This window comes from Opisthorchis viverrini (assembly GCF_000715545.1).
Source record: "Opisthorchis viverrini unplaced genomic scaffold opera_v5_34, whole genome shotgun sequence".
Taxonomy (NCBI): domain Eukaryota; kingdom Metazoa; phylum Platyhelminthes; class Trematoda; order Opisthorchiida; family Opisthorchiidae; genus Opisthorchis; species Opisthorchis viverrini.
In genome coordinates, this window is record NW_008751690.1 from 1234702 (window position 1) to 1255221 (window position 20520).

Genomic DNA, 20520 nt, shown 5'->3' on the forward strand with positions numbered 1-20520 from the left:
GCCGCCAATAACAGTCGTCCTCTCCCCTAGCCCGTTCAACAGTGTCGGCAAGTGGCACATTTTATCTCCGGTGGTAGGGTAATGACTTGGAGTGCCTGGTAGTCCCAGAATTCGATGGTTTCATCGGACGCCGGCTTCTTTATCCTTGATTATACTGTGGGTCGTAAAATCTTTAGGGGCCACATTTTGTGCACTAGTGCTCAATGGAATAGGACAGGGGTTTGGTTTCATTGGTGCAGCATTGAAGCAACTGACCAGCCGAAACACACCGACGAATAGTCTCCCTTTTTCTGCTGCAGATGTTTTCCAACTGAATGTTAAACAAGCACCAACTAGAGTTCGCCGCACTTCACAACTGGAAGATATATGGATTCCATATTCCACGAAAAAGTAAGTTCTTGAGACCGTGCCCGTTTTTATGTTGTATTTTAGCAAGAAGGGTCACTGTGCGCTCAACACTGCTTAAACGCATTACTCCAGGGCCCTTTCTTCACTGCTGTGGATTTGGCTGAATTAGCTGCTCAGCTGGACGAGGATGAACGGAGTGCCCTAGAGCACGGTTGCAACTCTTCACATGTATCTAATAACATGGATGAAGCTGGTTATTTTTCCATCCAGGTAAGTTGTTACGTATTGTTTAGGATTTTGCTCAAATCACAAGCTCATCTTCGTGTTTTATAAACCTGAGGTTTCGAGGATCTCTCGTCCGACGTTTGCTTTGTAGATGATCCCGATTGAATGTGTAGATACTGTTTCCTGGGTCTATATTACCTCTCGAGGAAACCACTGCCAACCAATGTGATCACCTCCTTAGTATTTTAGAGGCATATTAACTAAAACTCCCCCCTGAGTACTTGACACTAACGGGCAGTAACGACGGTAGGTGAACTTATTCTCAGTCCAACAATGATGACCGGTTTTTTGTAATTAGGTCACTACCAGTCTCACCGCGACTCAAATGCCATTGTATTACAGTGTAATACTGACTCACTCATTCACGGGCACTTCACTAACTCGTCATTGGAATTCTCACTATTATATACTAACCGGTCATTTCTGCATTGTCATGAGTAGCGTCACAAACTTCGATAGAATTTTTATGTGCATTGGATCGTCACGCTTCGTTCAAGTTGAAACCAAACAATTTGATAGCATCTGTTTGGATACGTGTCCCACATTCGTGGGCAAGCCCTATTTTCTCTTGGTATTTCCGGCCTCCATAGGTTTTTTCATTGAGTGAGAATAAAAGCCTCTTAGTAGCTTGAGAAGGTTTGGGAATTTTGGTGGAGATTTCGTCCTCTAAGTAAAACTAGTCTATGCTCAAAGGCCAAGAACCAGTGTACAGCTGTTTCATCCTTATTGGGAATCATCAACAGCGTGTGTCTAACGAAACCAAAGAGCGTCAAACCCGCGACCTCCCGGCTAAAAGTTTTCACTCTTAGGCGTTTCTTAATGAGCGGCCGATCCACAGTGTAATATAGCGGCACTCATCTTTCAGTCACGAGGTCCGCATCACGTGTTCACATCACGTGGGTCGGATCCTCTAGCAATGACTTCTCAGATGGAGGTGCACTCATCGGATGCATTTTTATGCTTCCTCTGATCTACTTGCATATTGTTGATATGAGGAGATTTGGAAACTTGTGGCGAAGAATAAAATTCAGCTGATGAGGTGAACTTCTATCTGAGTAGTCACTGCTAGGGGATACAGCTAGCACGGGTGACCACGTACTGTGGATCCTGTGACAGAAGGATGAGCGGCTCTATATCCTGTCTAAGTGCCGTTCTTAGCCGAACGTTTAAGTGTTCAAAATACTGTCAGGGAGGTCGCGAGTTCAAGACTGTCAGGAGTTTCAAGATATGCGTACTGTTGATGATTCCTAATGAGGATGAAACAGCTGTACAGTGCTTCTTGTCTTTTCAGACAGGCTTCACTTATAGAACGAAATGTCCACCAGAAAAGCCAGTATGGGTAATCGATACCAAAAAGATGCTTGGTTCAACCGACCCTGCAACAACCAGTAGTGAACCTGCTCCTGAGTCGAACATGTACCTCCGTGATGGTCTGTCGTGCTAAGTTGCCTTGTCATCCGTAACTCATGAGCCAGGCTGTAATTGACTGTACGCGACTGCCGTAAAATCACAGGTCTATTTCAAAATCCCAGGCCGATGAAAATATGGACATCGAAGCACCTGATATTAACCGACCACATGAACTTCCAGACTTTCATTCACACAATCAGAATAGGAACTCACAGTGTGAATGCCATTGTTATCTTGACTGCAGTTCTGGAGACCTCGAGTAGAGTAAGCGTATACGTGCTGTAAAAAACTCGCTACTTCATTACGGGCTGGACGATTATCGCCTGTTAAAATGCTCCCAATACTTGTTGAATATGACCTTATGTCCAAGTCATCTTACTTGTGGTATCCAAACAGACACTTGTGCTTACCTTTTCGAGTACATACCTCTGTAGCTTTCGGTACTTCATGCCACCCGATATCACGCTTTATTGAAGCTCTTTACTCACCATTATATGTACCCATTACCAGTACTGAGGCACGCTACTTATGCGTCATCACAAATGAGTGTTGATTGTTCAGTCTAGTGTTTTATCAAAGGTATGTTGATCATTTGAGAGCTTGGCAGCTTACGATCTTATTGTTAATCACTAACTGGGATAAGATAATAAACGATATACATTGTTAGTAATTGAAAATTCCCCACACTCGTAGGTGATCAGCAAAGCCCTTTCCATTTGGTCTCTCGAACTCGTGCCGTTCCTTCGTCAAAGCTCAGAAGCTGAATCCGCCAGGCAACATCCAGAACAGCAACGAGCTTTCATCTGCAATTTCCGTAAACACTGGTTCACAATTCGCCGTTTCGGGAACCAGTGGTTTGACTTGAATTCAACCTTATCAAAGCCTCGGTTGATCTCCACTACATATCTAAACATCTACTTAGCCCAACTACAACAAGAGGGCCATTCCATCTTCTTCGTTACGGGTACTTTACCGGATTGTGAGGCGGAGCAACTGATTGCGGTGAGCATGAAGTTTTTGGCCAGTCTTCGCTTTTTTATGGTATGAAAAATGCTGGAGACAACCCTATTGCTTTATATTGTTGGCTTAATTCGGTCGTTTGTATTGCTGAGCAAAAAACAACAATTAAACAATCGTTCAACTGATATACTTTCGGTTTGTATACTCCTCGAAGGAATCACGAGGGTTGAGATACTGCCAGGTTGCCCAAGTTTAGACGAAAAAAATCAGGATTCTGGGTTCGGGTTCAAACCGTGGACCTTCAGAGCAGTAATTCGCCCTATCTCGAGCTGTGAGCTGTCTCGGACAATATTGTAACACGGATTTCGATAGAAATATTCGTTCTCATCAAGTAGAGTCGCCATCAGTGACAGTGTGAGAACACTGGCACTTAACCGATGCAGGATGGATGAAAAGAGGAAGTTGTCTTGCTTTAGTTTGCGAACACACACGTTACCCAAACCTCTAAGCTTTGGGTCGGGAAATCCGAGCAGAATTGGTAACAAGGAATGCTTTCGATGTCGGTTGACAGATATATCTTGCCACGCCTCTAACCGGGTGCAGAGAGTATCGTATGCACTTCACATCTCCCATGAGATGATCAATGTCCACAGCATCTAGCCTCCTAATCCACATTACCTTATCAGCTGCCGCGGCTAGATTTTTCCCTTTTCACACATCATATTGGGATGAAAGCACAACCTGTTTTGCAGCCGCTCTCGTGTTCTCGCTCGAAATTATGTCCATGCTGCTGCATATGTAATGGCGCGTCTTCCACACTATTCGGTTTTCGGGTTGAACCATATTTGATAGATCGATTGTGTATATTCATATATCGATCCGTAGGCTTCCACTTAGGTAACTGGCTGCGACGGACCAACTAACAATAACATTGCAGTTTGACCCCCGGTCCCGCCACACATCTAAGAATACTAGCTAGACTCAGTTCCTCCGGTTTGTGAGACAGCTATGCACCAGAGGGACTCATAATTAAATGTCTTTTCGAGGTGCATTGTCCCTCGTGTAACCTTTTGGGGAGCGAATGGCTTGTCCCGTAATGAGCCATTTGGGTGGAGGAGTGTATTACTGCGGATTCCTGATGTGATTCACGCTCACCCTACAAGAGGTTATCTGATTAGCTACCGAGCGGTCTCACCTGGCAAGGAACTATTACGTTATATTTAACTATGCTGGATTGAGAAATGTGAGAATTAGTACTGACATGACAAAACGTTGAATGAATATGTATGCTTAGCGATATACTGGTCTTTCTTGGCTGGTGGGTTAGAACTTTGAGTCCAAACCGAGGACATATTGGGGCGTCGGGTGACTGTTTTTTTGTCGAACAGTCTGCTAGAGCTTAACTTGACATATATGAAGTCGCACAACTGTAGCTGGTTGCAAAGACTGAAGGGAGTGGATTCGTTGAGCCCCTCCAGATGGAAATCGGTCCTAGGTTGTATTGATTAGTTTGAAACATTGGCCCTTACGTTGACATTTAGGCTGAGTGTTGACCGATCTGGGTTCGATTTACATCGTCTGTCTACTAGTCCCCGCCCTCTACCCCCTTCAAATTTTAAGTGGTCAACTCACATCACCGTGCTCTTGAGGCGACCCATTATTTATTGTTGGAGTTTATTAGGTTTTATTTGCAGTTATAACTTCTTCCCTCTATTCCCAATATGAATCAATCAGCTTTGTCCAGTCCCAGAGGACTATTCCAACAATCAAGAGCGGACAATTACTATTGCATCATCAGACGTGGACGCTGACGGCGCAGATGATGAGCAGATGCAGTTAGCTATGGCTATATGTAAGGCAGAGATGGATGAGGAAAATGTTTCTTTGCAACGTATCCTCCAGTCCTCCGAAGCAGAAGCACAAGAAAAGGAACTGCAACGAGTTCTTGAGCTGTCGAAAATGGTAAGTTAAACAGAATGTGTACCACCCATACATTTGGGTGGTATTTGCCTGCCGTGGGACCAATGAACTTTCTCCAAGGTATTTGTTTCCCCGGTTATTTTGCTTTTTCGCATTTCATCTGCAAGTGCACATTGAATATGATGACGTGCCCCTTGACAGATCCTAACTAAGCTCTGTTTTTGATGAAAGTATTCTATTTATCAACTGTCTGCTTCGAGGTCCATGAATTGAAGTTACCATCACTTTAACTCGTTCATCGACTATTCAGCCATGAAGGTATACGGTAACACAGATGTTCAGCAATACACAGTATACAAATAAATAGTTGATGTGAACTTTTCTGGAATTCGGTATCCCTCCTATGATTTTTTGAGCTATTTTAAATTTGAACGAAAAGTACTTCGAACATCTAGTCAAAATTGCTATTTCATATGAAACAAGAAAACTGGCAGCACCATGACTGCCCACTTGTGAGAGTTATCACGGAGTTTACAGGAATGGACAAATCGTACTTTCGATTTTGACTCAGCACATACACATATTTTTGACTACTGAATGGATTCGGTTCGGAGTGGCATTTCATCTTTCCTTCTTGGGTTCATTTGCTGTACCACAGAACTTTGTTGCATGCTTTCGGCATATGAGTATACCCTGAGGCGTGCTTTCTGTCTGGTTACAGTCAGGTCTACGCACTACCCATCTCAGATACCCGACACCGCGAAACAAACCAGCCTATGAGGAAAGCAGCATTATGAACTGAAAAGTTGTTAAACTATGGTGTTCTTCTAGCCAGTGGATACTAACAGAGGCGATAGTATGTGCGCTAGCTGGCTGAAGGCATGCTGATCCACATAAATACAATTTTATACTTATTGAGCCGGTCTTGTCGAATGCAACTGCTCCAGTGAATATCTGATTACGTGAGTTTCCGGTGAATGAGGTCAGTAGAAAATCGGAGATGCCTATTGACTTGGTCGCGTGGGTTTTCTATGGGCACTGCTTAAGGGATCCATCAACCCGTCGCGTATTTGGAATGTCCACGGTGACATGGAGTCACTAGCTTCCACCTGCTATGTTACAGCTATGTTAAGTGAATGCTGTGCCGGCCGACCTGACCAATTCGTATTCATGTAGCCGAATCCCCTGTTTTGTGAGTAAAACCCGTTTTTTCGGTTGTCGACCCTAATATTGAATAAATGCAAACTATGTGAATCCACCATTTCCACCCCCTAACTGCATTGTTGGAACTTCTAAAGTGAGATGACTGTTTCAGCGCTCAGTGAAGTTTGTCTCATTAATATTTTACCAGCGAGCACATTCAGCCAGCCGTTCGTGTATGCGAACAATGCCACCAATTGCTTTTGCGATTCATTTCAGAGCCGACTGTTTTTGTCCCGAACTGAACATAAACCACCGTTAATATATTCCTGAAACCCACTTCACTCACTGCGCACACCATCGTTATAAAGGTGTATTTGGAGCGAGTAAGGCTGCTTTCTCCAAGCAGTTGGTTATAGCGATGAAAGCAAAAGTTGGTTCTTTTCCTGGGTGCTTATCTAGTAATGTACGAATTAATGTAACTGTGGATCAGGATAAAATGTGCTCTGCACCTTTCAGTTCAGTAGGAATGTATAATGCGATCCCCATTATCTTAATTTCGGCATCCTTAATTCGATCGTAGCTTACATACTTATCTAGCTGAGGGGCTTCACCACGATTGCTGATGGTACTATGTAGTCTTTGCTCAAAAAGAGTGTAAGAACGCTGTGCGGACGCCACTCATTCTCACCATTATCAGCTCCAGTACATGAATATCTTGCTCCAGCAGCCTTACTTATGGGTCCCAATAATAACTAGTTCTTGGTACCGAGTGTAGGACTTCTCGCATTTACGTCAAGCCCAACTGCTGCTGCACTAAACATGGATTAGGGAACTTCCGGATACCAGCAACTGCGTGAAGCACTGCATTTCACTACATTGCCCCAACCTACTGAGAGTGGCTTTCGAAGACAGACAAGTGGAACTAATCTGGTCAGCTTGGTGACTAGTGTTGCTAGAACTTTGCACTTTGCTTGACTCCTGCACAATGCCTGTAGCTTAAATTCTAGCTGCTTCAGTAAGGTTTCCTCTGATGAATTAGTAATACAATATTGAACCTCCGGTGCTCAACGCGTTGTTATTGATGACGAGTTCGATCCATCCCTTCGTGTGTGTTTGTGTAGACCTCAAGTGGTTAAGTTGGGTGCAGCTCGTTTTCTGAACTGATCTGACGGTGTAGGACTTCTCTGACGTCTTATTATAATATTGCGAATGTGAGCAACTCTTACGCATACATTCATTTATTTCCGGGACTCAAATTTTCTAACCCAGATGCCTTTATATGTCGTCTTATTGTGCCATTTTCGATACTCCTACTTCTTGATCCCACATACATTAGGAGGTCTACCGAAATCCGGAGGACGAGGAACTACAGGAAGCTATCAAACTCAGTTTAACTGCAGGTAAATGTTGAACATGATCATAGAGCTACTTTTTGGATAGGTTACTGTTTTGCTAAGGTGAGGTCCTTTGTGGAATTGAAATAAACTGTAAAGCACCATATATCCCAACTTGAAAAGTGAACTCCGGCTTCCGTCCATTCCACTTTTGAACTGTAAAATGGGTGGACAAATAGGTGTAATGTAGGTCTAAATCTCCCCAGTAACCTGGTGAGCTTGTGGTGATGTCCTGTGTACAGTTGAGCGCTTTGAATATATGCTTGTGGCCAGACTGTCTTCCACATTGACATTTTTTATTTAGTTCATTAGAAACCTTAACAGTAACCGCCTAACGCTTTGTGTTCGGCCGATGGTGCCTATTGATGCCTTAACCATAGGACACAAAAACAGTGTGTAGTAGTCCATCCGCTTTCCTGTGAATTATTATACAAGTCGGTGTCTTGTTGAACTCCTGTACGTGCACGTGGCACGAGGTCAGTCTGTGCTTATGTTTTTGTTGGTTGAAAATCGAATCATTCTTTCATTCTCTATCAAAATCCATGGAAATTAATGGTTATTACCTGTTTGAACTAGTTCTTTCATCTTGCTTGCTCGATATTTGCTGTTCGATGACCTTGTCTAATTTCGCATGGTCTTAGGTTCTTTTAGTCCCCGCTTTCCATCCCCCTAAACTGGTAGCCAGTATAATTCTGACTCACCTCTTCAATTTATGTTGGAAGGTTTAGACATTGAATGAGTTTTGACAGCCTGGCTCAGCTCCTATAGGTTCTTTATAGGTTCTTTGGTATTGGCACGTACATGTACATCTTATGCACTCTTATTCACAGATCATTCCTCGCCAGCAACCAATCCGCCAACTGCGACAGCTGAACAAGTGCGCATGAAGCGACAAGCATTCCTGGATAAACTTGATCGACAGCACAATAAGTGATACGATAAAAACTGTGGAAACTCATCAACTGTGATATGACAGCCGCTTATTTTGAGCATTTTCGGCTGCCTACCGAATGCCCCACCCATCTGCACATCCAACTTAGCGATTACACACCATTTCCAGAGTAAACATGTATATTTATCCGTAGATTCCTATTTGTTCCATAGTGACTTCTCGTACTGGGGTTCTTGGTGTAGCTGACGAGCAGACTATCATCAAAGCATGAATGGCAGGTCCACATTGTATTCACCCGTCCCCACGTAGATGGACCCATACTTGTTCGTTCCTGGGAGATGGTAGAGAACGTATCCCAACCATAGTAAACTCTTCACCAGGACCAAGCGACCCCCTCTTTCCAAAGTGATGGACCAGCATCCTATAATGGGGAATAAAAAATACATATGTGAAACATGTTTTGGGGTGGAAGTGCGAATCAAAACCAAATGCGACTTTCACAAAAGACCAGGAACCATACTTATAGAACCGACCATACTCATTTACTATCATCACTGCACGAAGGGTGACTCCGTACTGCATTCTCAGTGTACATCAGAATAACAACTTGTGATGTGTAGATGCGTTGGCAGGGTGCTTGACTGTGTTTTGCCTTACTCTCTTGGTTGTGCATTAATGAAACTCTGATTTGTCCACTTCGTCACGATAACCGCTCTGTTCACTAATAAACAGGATGGACAAAACCCGCAGAATGTAGCCTCCCTAGGAAGCCGGTCAATTGTCACTGAGAGGTCATTCGCGTTCATCAAAGTCCCCTGTCTGACACTCGTTTCATCACTGTTTCAGTCTTGGTAATAAAGCTTTCGAAACACGATGGATTCGTTCCATGTCAGTGAGAACATAAAGGTTGTCTATGTGGAGGCGAAGTGAATTCGACAGTCTGCACACATGTTCACATTAATCTAAATTAAAAACTCTAAACTTGACAAGTTCGTACGATCTGGTTAAAGGAAAGTCATTTTTCAAGTAATTAGTCCTTACGATCCGGCTTGATAGATTATCTGTCGAGGATGCATAGCCGTTCCTTGATTCATGATGTTCTCTGGGCTGGAATTGCTTCAAGTGTGCACGACGAATTTAAAGCTTTGACCATTCATGTCCGGAACAGCGCTTGGATCCGGTTGGGCATGTTAGATTGTTGTGGTGAGGAGCAACTCGCCCACAGTAGCACTTTGCTGGCTATCGCGCTGACTTGTTCCAGAGATCAGTTTCCCACTCGAACTATTTACGAAGTACGAATCACAAGGGAACGATGGCTGGAGTGCTGCTAAGTGAAATCGGCTGTGTTGTCACCTACATTATACATGGTACCACACCCGAAGAATACATTCAACAATGGAAAGTAATGGGATAAACCGTGTACCATGGGCACATTGGTTCCAGGTGCTACAGTTTCGGTGTTGAACACTGTCATGCTGTTGGTGATGAACAGAAAATGGGAGTGTCGAACATACAGTCAAGCCTTGGAGGCAGTGAAATGTTCAGTTGGTTCGATAAACGGGCAGCTAAGAATTGAAGACGATAATTTTGATGTACGAGAGCCAGTGGGTATGCGTTTTTCTCAATTGGTGTGCTGAGTTCCATCCATGGAGGCGCCATCCATCCTGAGTTTACTGGTTAGTATCTTCACACTTCGTTGCCAGGTCGTACAATGTACACCTCTCGTTCGGTTCCATTCAGCGCGTGACTGGGCGAAAAGAGCTCTGGTCTTCTGTTATGCAAAATGCATGTCGTAACCAGCGTAATTTGTGGGGCGTGAGTAGTTCCTCTATTATGGTAAGGTTTCTTCTCAACACCATCTGGCGTGCCTCATTATTGCTAATATGACGTTCCCACCAGACCTAACGAATGTTTCGAAGACACTGATGGTCAAACACCGACATCTTTCGTATGTCCTTTTCGCACAGAGGCCAAGTCTCTGACCCATAAATCAGCAAGAATCGCTCTGTCGCAGTTTAAACTCTGCCCTTGACAGACAAACTGACGTCATGTTGGCAACAGAAGTGTCGGAGGTTAACAAAAAGTGTCCTGGCCTTCCTGATTCGAGAAGTACTCTCCTCTCTAGCCAGTCCACCGTAACTTATAAAGTGCTTAGATAAGCGAATTTATCTGCCGCCTCGATTGGCTTGTCTGCAAGAATGAGGAATGAGTTTGGTCTCACTCAGTCTTATAGCAGCACTTAATAATTTGTAGGTGTGAAACGCATGTCAAACCGAGCGGCAGAGTTATTTAGTTTGTTTGAAATGGTTTGCACTCTTGAAGGACCTGAACCCATGAGAGCAATATCGTCCGTATACCCAGTTTCTGTAAGCGAACGTCCCGGAAACATTTCGACCCCCGATGTTTGAGAGGCAGACAGAAATTCCAAGCAAAATAACAAAGTTGATGGGGAAAGACGGGAGAGGACACCCTTGTCTTACACCATTGAACTTGGTGAACTTGGGCGAAGAGTTGGCGTATACTCGTCCGCACCAGCTGGAGTTTGTACACAGCCCTCATTAAAGATACAAACTTGGAGGAGACTTTCGATCGCCAGGCACCGTCAAAGTTCCTGGAGATGGACAGGTTCAAAAGAAGCTTTCAGACCGAGAAAAATGACCAACGTGGGACGTTGGAAGTTAGGGCGCCGTTCAATAACTTGTCACGAGGTGAAGATATAGTCGATGGATCCTCGGTTATGGCGAAACGCAGCGTGATCTTCACTAATTTGTCTCCCAATAATCGATCAATCTACGCGAAACAACGCGAGGAAGCACTTTAGATGCGACAGATACCAGGCTGATGCCACGATGTTTCTCTCATGAGGCTCTTGTACCCTTCTTGATAACTAGGATGACGGTTGTGGATCTCCATTCGACGTATTCTGTTTTCGTTCCGAATCTTCGGCAGTATGGTTCTTGAACTGTTCACCAAGACCTCACCGCATTTTAAGAGTGTGGAGTGACGACCACCCGGGCCAGGTGCTTTGTCGTGCTGGAGGGTCCATATCTCAAAGAGAATTTCTGTTGTCGATTGCGGGATGGTGTCGATGTTCCATTCAGGCCCTCTGGGTTCATCCAATGGTAGTGTTGAAGTGTCCAACTCATCACTCCAGACGACTTCGAGTGAACATTCGTTCCGTCTTTTTCGCACATTGCTTCGCTGACACTTTAACTGGTTAATTGATTCACCTGTTGCTTTCAGTGCTGCATTCATTTAGTCTTACTGCCTTCAGGCAAAATATCCATATTTATGGGAAAAGTGGTGCTGGTCTCCTGAGGAAGGACGGGATAGAAGAGGTCGACCCTAAAAACCACACACTTTGATGATGATAATGAGAGGAACGCTGGACGGTCTCCAAAACCCTAGTGTTCAAATAGCCTGTGAAAAAAACCTTGTCGATCTGGAGCACGCAGACGACATTGTCCTCATCTTCGAAGAGTAGGAGAAGGTGCAGGTGTTTTTGGATGAACTGACCAAAGTCACCTCGTCCTTTGGTATGCACTTTTCACCCACAAATTGTAAGGTCATGCTCGTGAACGTGCAGTCACTGAACATGCCACTTACAATCCATGGAGAGGTAGTGGAAACTGTGGGGGGTTCTACGTATCTTGAAAGTTGTATTAGTTCTGATTGTAGTGTGACAGATGAGGTGAATGCACGAATCTTTCAACATTGGGTCGCGTTTGCTAATTCGGGACACCTATGGCGTCAGGGTGGTTTATCCCTGCATCTCAAGGAACGTATGCATCAACGTACAATGCGGGCTGTTTTGTTGTATGGCTGTGAGACTTGGCCTGTTCAAGCAGCGGAACTGAGACGTCTTCAGGTGTTCGACAATCGTTGTCTCAGAACCATTGCACCTCGGGATGATTGTAGTAAGCTAGCATTAATTCCCTTTACAATATGGCTTTCAAATAAATCATGGTTGTACGGCACTGAAGCATCCGTGTTGAACACCGATGTCATGTGGTCGATGATGTACCAGTAAACTCAGGCTGGTCGATAGCTGTCGCCTTCATGGATGGGGACCACGGGACTCAAGTCACCAATCGTTGATGACACTGGCGGCAGTCGTGGACTCACTGGCCCTGGTGCCCAAATTCGTAGCTGCCCATTTCGCGAACCAACTGGACATGTCACCGCCTCCATGGCTTGGCCCTATATCCCAAGCTCCCACTTTCTGGTTGCCGAAACTGCAACATCTAGGACCAATGTGCCTATGGTGCACGGTTTACATCTGGTAAATTAGAATTAAAATTTCTAATTACTTTCCATTGTTGAATGCATTCTTCGGGTGCGGTACCGAGTGGTTCACCAAAATGACCGTTTATTGGTCTGCTCATCCCAACTTCCCTGGTTTCAGGAGACTAGCTTCAGCTCTGGTATATCGTTGTTCAATGACCTGAAGTTATCTCAAATCCCCCGGCTTAATTGGCCAATTTTCGCAGCCGCACAACATTGGAGCTTGCTCGATATGATACACTCATTCTTTGTGATCCAGTGATATGCCCTTTGGATCCTCCAATAGAGCAAATTGTTAAAAGTAATTATGACCTTTGCGACTCGTGCGTTTATACCACTGTCGTATCTGTAGATACGTAAAGTGTTCCGTAATTTTCACTACCATTCCTGGAATTCTTAGGGGTATTCTCAAACAGTATACTTCCCACATACTAAACAACTTCACTAGCATTGTGTGCGCTCCTTTCTGCCCTTTTCAAAAATGCCTTAACTCCAGCTGTTGACAAATGGTGAACATATGGTTCAAACAGCTCCTTCCTGGCTCTGGTCCTGTTTGCTGTTCTGGGGTCCTGTCTTCACTCATCTTCTTGAGTCGTAAAAATTGCCTTTGAGTGTATCGGGGCTAAAACGTTTTGTGGAATAAGCAGATACAGTGAAAAGTCACCGGTTATTGGCATGTTCTCGGCGTCCCGATTACGGGTCACTTACAGACGAACCGCACGGAGGTGGCTATTGACGAACAACCAATAAACCCAGTGACTTAGAACAATATTTACTCCAGCAGAGATAGCCTCAGCCGCTTCTGATCGCCAGAGATGCGCAAACAGAAGCAAGAGAAAACTTATTTGACGATCATCCAACAACCGTACTTGGGTTGTGAATCACCGTTTCCGAAAATCAGCAGGCATCAATAGAAATCGAGTATCATATATGTGTGGGAATTCTGTTTTCCGGATTGTTTCGGATTACGGGCGTCAATGTCTGTCATGTGAACTGAACATCGGGTTTGAAGAACGCTTATGACTGCTGTTGCAGCTAGCGGAGGCTGGCGGTGTACGGGTCTGGCAGTTTTTAAGAATGGGCCTCCAGAGATATAGCTGGAAGCTGCTTGAGGGGAGAAGAACAGATATGTGTGGGATAAAGAAGCGAAGCGTCAGTAGTGTTTTGTTGCCACCTGCCAACTGCTTTATGCAGTAAGGCGACCTTGTTGAAGGCAGCACATCTCGCACCGGACGAATATTTGTCAATGTGCATTCCATAGTTGTACGTTGGCTGAAGTACTTTGACGGTGCCTGAACCTAGAGTGCAATACTATTAGGGTCTTCAACCAGAGCTTTGGACTCACAAAAGTAACCACGAGGTAACAGCAGTTAGCGGAAGACTACCGAATAACCCCACATTTCCAAAGAGCACGTCGCCACAGATCTTCCAGTCTCCAGGAATAAAGACCAGGAGAGACTACGTTTATCAGACCTCTACTCACCAACCTGGAATTAGAGAATCTATGAGTTTCACGCGTGCAACTTAGGTATGTCTCAGTTGGCTATGGCAGTATTTAGACCGTCACATTATAGTAAGCTCCACTCTCCTCGTGACAGGCAGTCGCTTCGTTTTGAGCCCACAAACGGCAGCATTTGAATAATGCATTTTGGACCTTTGGAATTCGTACACTGATATCACCAAGCCATTCCTTCTGGGCTCATACAACTACCTTTAGTGCTTCTTCTTGAATCTCAAGGTATGTTCAGGACTACACGTCTTAATGCATGAATTTTCACCATAGGTACGGGGCGTATGCCGACTGATTGTATACTTTTGTTCAGTTTATTCAAAATTGATTAGCGTTCCTCAAGATTATGACGTCCGCGTAGTCCGGATGGACAGGAATTTCGCCAGCAATGGTTGGACCACCGGGATTTTGCTGACCTCCAAGAGCTTGACTCGTTAGCTAATCGACGGCAGCGCAGGACAAAAACGGGGGGAGAAACATTATTGCCGATCACTGGTCTTTGTATGAAACCCATTGTACGGAACTCCATCTACTCAAGCGTCCGGTAGGACCGTATATTGTTCTTAAAGTTTTGGAATATCTCCTAATTAGGAAGCCTGTTTATAAACATTGACCGATCAACTGAATCGAAGGCGCTCTTGAAGTCAGTGAACATCATGACTGAAGTCGTCTGAACGTATGGTGGAGTGTTACGATCTGGTCGACGCAGCATCAACCTTGTCGGAATCTTATTGATTCTCATGGGTTTGGGTTTCGGCTGCTGACTGAAAAGCTTGTTATGATATGTGCCGAACTGGAAGTACTGATTACTGCATTCAGTCTGAGTGTCCTTTTGGAACAAAGCCACTATTTTCGACTCATTCTAGTTATCGTGTTTGATTTCACCGGGGTGGGCGTAAATAAGTGGTAAAGGCACCGAGAAATCCGAAGTCATCTGGTAACAGAAACTCGAGGAACTGTTAACACTAATACGTTGGATCTGATGGAGAGTGCATAGTTATTTCCAATAAAGACCGACAGCCTGGACTTAAAATAGCCGATGGGAAATGAAATTTTTTAAATAATTTTTCAGCCAAAATTTGCTGTATTGCAGAGCATCTTTGTTGCTCTTTACGGTTTTGCTTACAGTGGGTTTCCGAGGGCCTGTGTGACGAGTTGAGTGAAGCAGCTTGCGATGGATTGTGGCATTTTTCATATGAATTGGTCAAGCTTTCCAAGCTACATATCGATTTCGTTTCACACAGCGCACAACTGTACGTCGAGATTGAATGTTGTTGCAACCAGAAAAGTTGTCTTTGGGTCTCCAGGATATCCACAACCTGACCAGGAACCTAGTTTTTGATACAACCCGGCTGATTTATACTGCAGCTACAAGTCCTAGCATCACAAAGAGCTTTCGCTCCCTTGCATGAATTCGATCGTATGGAATCTGACCACAAGACAAGCGTTGGAAGGGTCGGCTTCAGTACATGTGTTTGATCTATTTTCGTTACCTTTTGAGTGGCCCACGGGAAAATGAGAAGTTGCGACTTACTGGTGTGTGACCGGCGTCCACCTACGTATATGAGAGGGAGTAGCGGGCACTACCACTGGCAACTGATATTAGCGTGGTCTAGTTGACTTCGGTCCTAGTTCACTGACAAGACTCTCAAACGACTTCCACCGTTATTGAGATATTTTCTGCGGAGGGACTCTGTGAGCACCACACTCCTGTATTAGTCACACCACATTGTCTCTGCATCCTTTGTCCGATACGAGATAGCCATCCGTCTGGGCATCAGCAGGATTCAGTTGCTCTACCTGCGCGTTCACATCATAATTGACTACGGCGATGTATCAATCGATGTAGAGCGCCACAGAAACCATTACCCGTAGCTGGCAGGTTTTTGTACTCAGTCCTTCGATTTTTATCGCTTTATTCTGAGTAAAACCTCAATTCAGGTGGCATTAATCCGAAGTGTTCAGCAGTCAGAGAGCACCACCCACATATTTGGATCCAGAATAGTGGGAAAACCAGTTACCCAAAGAATGGATATCCACTCGATTTGAATTTTACGTTACAATCTGACTAGATTTTGAGAGTTCTGCCCAGGTTTTACGCCTGGTTACGTTTTTCTCCATTGATTTAGCGTTTTTAGCTGTTGCCAACTGTGGTTTTAAAAATTACGAACGTTTTTTTGTGAGCCTGTTTTCATTCAACAGGCATCATACTGTCTAAAGATAACTTAAATCATTTTATGATAGTTATCACATTGTGCAATTCGTCTCCGGTTGTTTTTCTGGAAAGAAGGATAGCCAGTGCGATTAGTTACATTATCCAGATGGGCTTGTTAGAATGCTCTGCGCTGTTGTAGTCTATGAAATACCATTTAACTAACCTTTGGGGTTGTCATCCTCGATTGTATCTAAGAAATCGATGGCTTTGTCCAAACGTGCTCTGTCCAGCAATGGCTTGTGTGGAAGTTGTATAGGTGGACGGAAGTGGAAGTATGATAGCAATTTGGCTGCTTCCGCTACGGTTAGTCCTTAATGGGAAGTTGAAATCTCAATTTCGGTTCGCATACCTTCAAAGTTTTTGTTTCTGATAACTTGTCCAGAGGATAACCGCATGTAAGCACCCCGGGGAATGATACTTACATCACGTTCAATGCGTTCTATAGTAGCTGCAAGTCGGTCTTCTTCCTTCATTGTGATCTGAGAATGAAGATATTTTCTGACTAAAATGCATACTAGATTTTCTCTTTCCTCAATTTCATCGCCTTCTTCGCCGGGTCTTTGTCTGATATCGACAAACTCACACTCATAAGAAGGATCGCCTGTGAATCTCCCTTTGAAATATTTACTCTTTTCGATATCAGATTTGCCAGGGACGGGAAGAAGGCCCCAAACTAAACAGTCTTTACTACACGGGTTTTTATTCTACTGATCAGCAGAACTACCTGTAAAGGGTCTTTCTATCTGTTATGGCGTCCTTTCCTATCCCTTGTGCAATGAAGTAGTCACCACTAACACCACGGATAATTCCCCAGAACAAAACATTGGTAAAGTTATTCTCGTGTCTAAGGATTGTTAGGGATGTTTGTAGAGTTGCTTTTTGCTCTGGCGTAAGAACCACTCCACACGATCCGACATAATCTATGTTTAGATGTAAGTCATTCGCATCCATGAATGTGGCTTGACAGAAAATTGTATCGCCTCCGTCGTTGGTACTGTAGCAACTGAAATTTTGCGTAGTAAAACAATTTTGTTCAGTTTGTGACGTTCTGATGACACCAGAAGGTTGTTCAAAGGCTCGACCGGACGCCCACACGGCTGGGTGGATTGGGCTCTAGCTGTTTAGTAATGAGAGCTTTAGCGTATTTTTCACTGCTTTGTTGGGGCTGTAAGCCACATAATAGTTCCACTGCAATGTTATACCTGTTTGTGGAAATTAGGGTCTAAGTATCCTCATGGCTTGTTCCATATTCCAGTCTACAAACGGAGTAGTAAAATACGGAGCTCTTCGGTTCAAAAGACAGTCTTTACACGGTGTTTCTCTCGAAAAAACAGCCGGTCCGGTACACAGATCAGCTAAAATCATGCGAAAGTACTCAAGTGGTTGTATAAAGCATGGGTTGCTCATGGGTTCACGGATTGATACACAGGATCGAGGCTTTTGCCCAAGTTTCCCGGGTCGGTTTTGTTCTTGTCGTTCACCTGAAAGGCAAAAGTTAAAAAGGGGTGCAGCAGTGCTATTTATGTTCTCAGCGCGGTGCAGTATGCTTGCCAGCGTGAGGATTCACATAAATAAATGTCTAATAGTGCTTTAAACTGGGTTATAGAAGGAGCGTGGACAGCCGTCGGAGGAAGGCCATTCCACGCAGCTACTACCCGAAACGAGAAAAAATTTTGTCTAATGAATGTGTGTGCTCTGAGCTTGAAAAATTTCTTACTATGTCCCAGCCGTGTGTTTGCTGGGTCAACGGTGAAACACCTATTTGCAAGCTTTGTTCAAACAGGGCGACGGTACTCCAGGGGACATAGATCAAGCATCTCGAGACGCGTTTCGTAGTCCACGGATTTGAGTCCGGGAACAATTCTCATGGCGGTTCGCAGGACACGCTCAATGAGGGTGACGTCCTTCGTGCGTCCTGACTAGACAACTTGGTTGGCGTACTCCAGGAGTAGTGTGACGTAGGCTCCATAGAGTATTTGGAAGTTCATGCGAGTAATACGGGAGAAGTTGCGTCGGATCATCCGTAAAATGGCGAATGCCTTCTTTTACTACTTAAGCATAATTTTGTGCGATAAATAATCCAATTTTAGAGCTTATGTTTCTTCTCACACACCCCTCATGATTTTCGTATGACTTTCCCCGAATGTACCATGCACCTTTTTACAACTTGTTGAATGCAGCCGCAGATTCCATTTCTCTTTGCCTGTTGAACATTTTGGTTACATCTTACCCGAGAGCCTGGAACTATCTGGAACGAATAACTTCAGATTGGAATCAGAATAATCTACTGAAGCAGGGTCACTCACTCCCGATGAAGAAAGCCGATCGCTAAGACGTTGCCCTGAAACATACATATCTAAAAGTGAACTCTAAAGCTGTCAACGCCAAACAGCATTTTACGCCGGGGCTTGGTCACCTATTATTGGTGTTTTTATTTAAGTGCTGTGCGGCCAAACCATCGTCGGCATAGGTAACTGACTTCAAAATGTTATCCGAAGGAGTCTTGTGTTTTTTATGGCACTTAAAAACCTTCAGGTTACACGAGGCAATTGCTTTTACATTCCGCCAAATCCCAGCTTTTCAGACAAATCGGGTTTTGTAATCCTTTGAATGGTTCAGTAGAAACGGCTGTTTACGGCCGTCGCCATGACTTCAATGAGACATGTAGATTGGATTTAGTGACTGAGCAAACATCACAGCTCCAGTGTGTAAGCCTCACTTGTCCAAAGAATCGATGAATTTGATTTGCATCAATATAAGTGCCTCATCCGGAGCTTGAACATGGTGTATTTACAATTCGGACCCCCAAGTTGCAGCTTCTGTGAACACTCAGAGTTTTCCGCTGGTTTTATTACCATTTAGTGCTTCTTTGCATGTGTGTGCCAAGGATGGGGTGTCACGAATAGAACTCAACACAGCGGCAATCAGCAAGGTCGATTAAGTCTCACAAGCCACTCTACGGTACTGAGGCAAAAACTTCAATTGCAGAGTGAATATTCACAAATTTGAGCCAGCCACCTTTAAACTCAGTGATTTGCTTATTTCTGTATTTTTTTCTAACAGATGGTTGGTCAAAATACTTCTGCAGCAGGAGCAAAACTAACGTTGTGGAGCATCTGCACCAAATGCATTATATTTTACTGCCGCTCTGTGAACGCGCGCTAAATGTTTGGCCACACAAGAAAGGAAATAAAAAGTGAAATATCACGGAGAGTTTTTCTCGCGATTTTTAGTTTGGGTCACAAGGACCAGCAAACTTCATTACATTATTCTGTACGATAATGTAGTATCCCAAAATTAATTTAACCTGATCAAAATGTGCTGCGTCCGACGCATATTGTGTATGAAAAACTCCATCGTAGCCAAACGTGCCCGAATATACCGATATTAATGGTAATAATAATTATATTGTTTATCCCCAACTAGTGGTTGGCATACCGCCGGGCATTATCATACGGTAACCATGAGATTAGGGCGCGAGTGGATGGAATTGCGGGCGCTGGGGATCACGCGAAAAATGTGGGCAATATCCCGTTTAGGCTTGACCATGCCTAAACCGGCATGGGTAGGGAGATACAGTTACCAGGAATATAGCTGATGATTAAGGAAACATATCAAACTGAGGTAGGAGCTGGTCGTTAAAATTTGATGGTAGCAGGCGAAATCCGAAAAAGAGAAACCAAAATGGGGCATTCTTCTTGGTGCATGATGAGAAAACTGATGAGAAAAATGATGAAACAGAACAGCAGATCTGGTACGATAACTGGATTGTCACGATCTGGCCGCTCAATGTGAACTGAAGTCCAAAACCGCCGATTCGGCCTTGGGCTGTTGCGCTTATCGGTAGGGGCACCAGTATTCGGACAATGGAATTTAATTTTCCAAATCTACAACGCGTCCCTGATGGGTTAAAAGAGACGGGCAGTTGAATTCTTTGTACGATTTCAAACTTTCGAGCCCTATCTGGGTATCCCGGTGTCACAGTGATGCTAGGAAATTATTCCATCGGACTTTCCGTCAGGGCTACAATTGCTTCAATAGACAACGAATTTTGGTGAGCTCCAAAAGTGTGAATGGCGATTCGGTTTGAGCACATACCCAACAAATTGCAACATTTTGGAGCAAAAGTTTCATTCTGATCGCAAAAGATTTGCAGCTA

The 20520-nt window shown here is 44.2% G+C and overlaps 2 protein-coding genes across 2 annotated transcripts; one reads left to right on the plus strand and one right to left on the minus strand.

Moving 5' to 3' along the window:
* Nucleotides 1–366: 366 nt before the first annotated feature.
* Nucleotides 367–8778, plus strand: T265_02678 (hypothetical protein; the record flags this gene model as incomplete). The annotated part of the gene is made up of 6 exons (XM_009166980.1): nt 367–390; nt 433–618; nt 2737–3045; nt 4738–4965; nt 7403–7466; nt 8291–8778. The coding sequence occupies 6 exons, from the start codon at nt 367–369 to the stop codon at nt 8392–8394; spliced, it is 915 nt and encodes a 304-aa protein (XP_009165244.1).
* T265_02677 (hypothetical protein) lies at nt 8215–17312 on the minus strand (the record flags this gene model as incomplete). The annotated part of the gene is made up of 5 exons (XM_009166979.1): nt 8215–8773; nt 16525–16671; nt 16711–16840; nt 16877–17048; nt 17086–17312. 5 exons carry the CDS (start codon nt 17310–17312, stop codon nt 8613–8615), a joined length of 837 nt encoding a protein of 278 aa, XP_009165243.1.
* Nucleotides 17313–20520: the final 3208 nt, after the last annotated feature.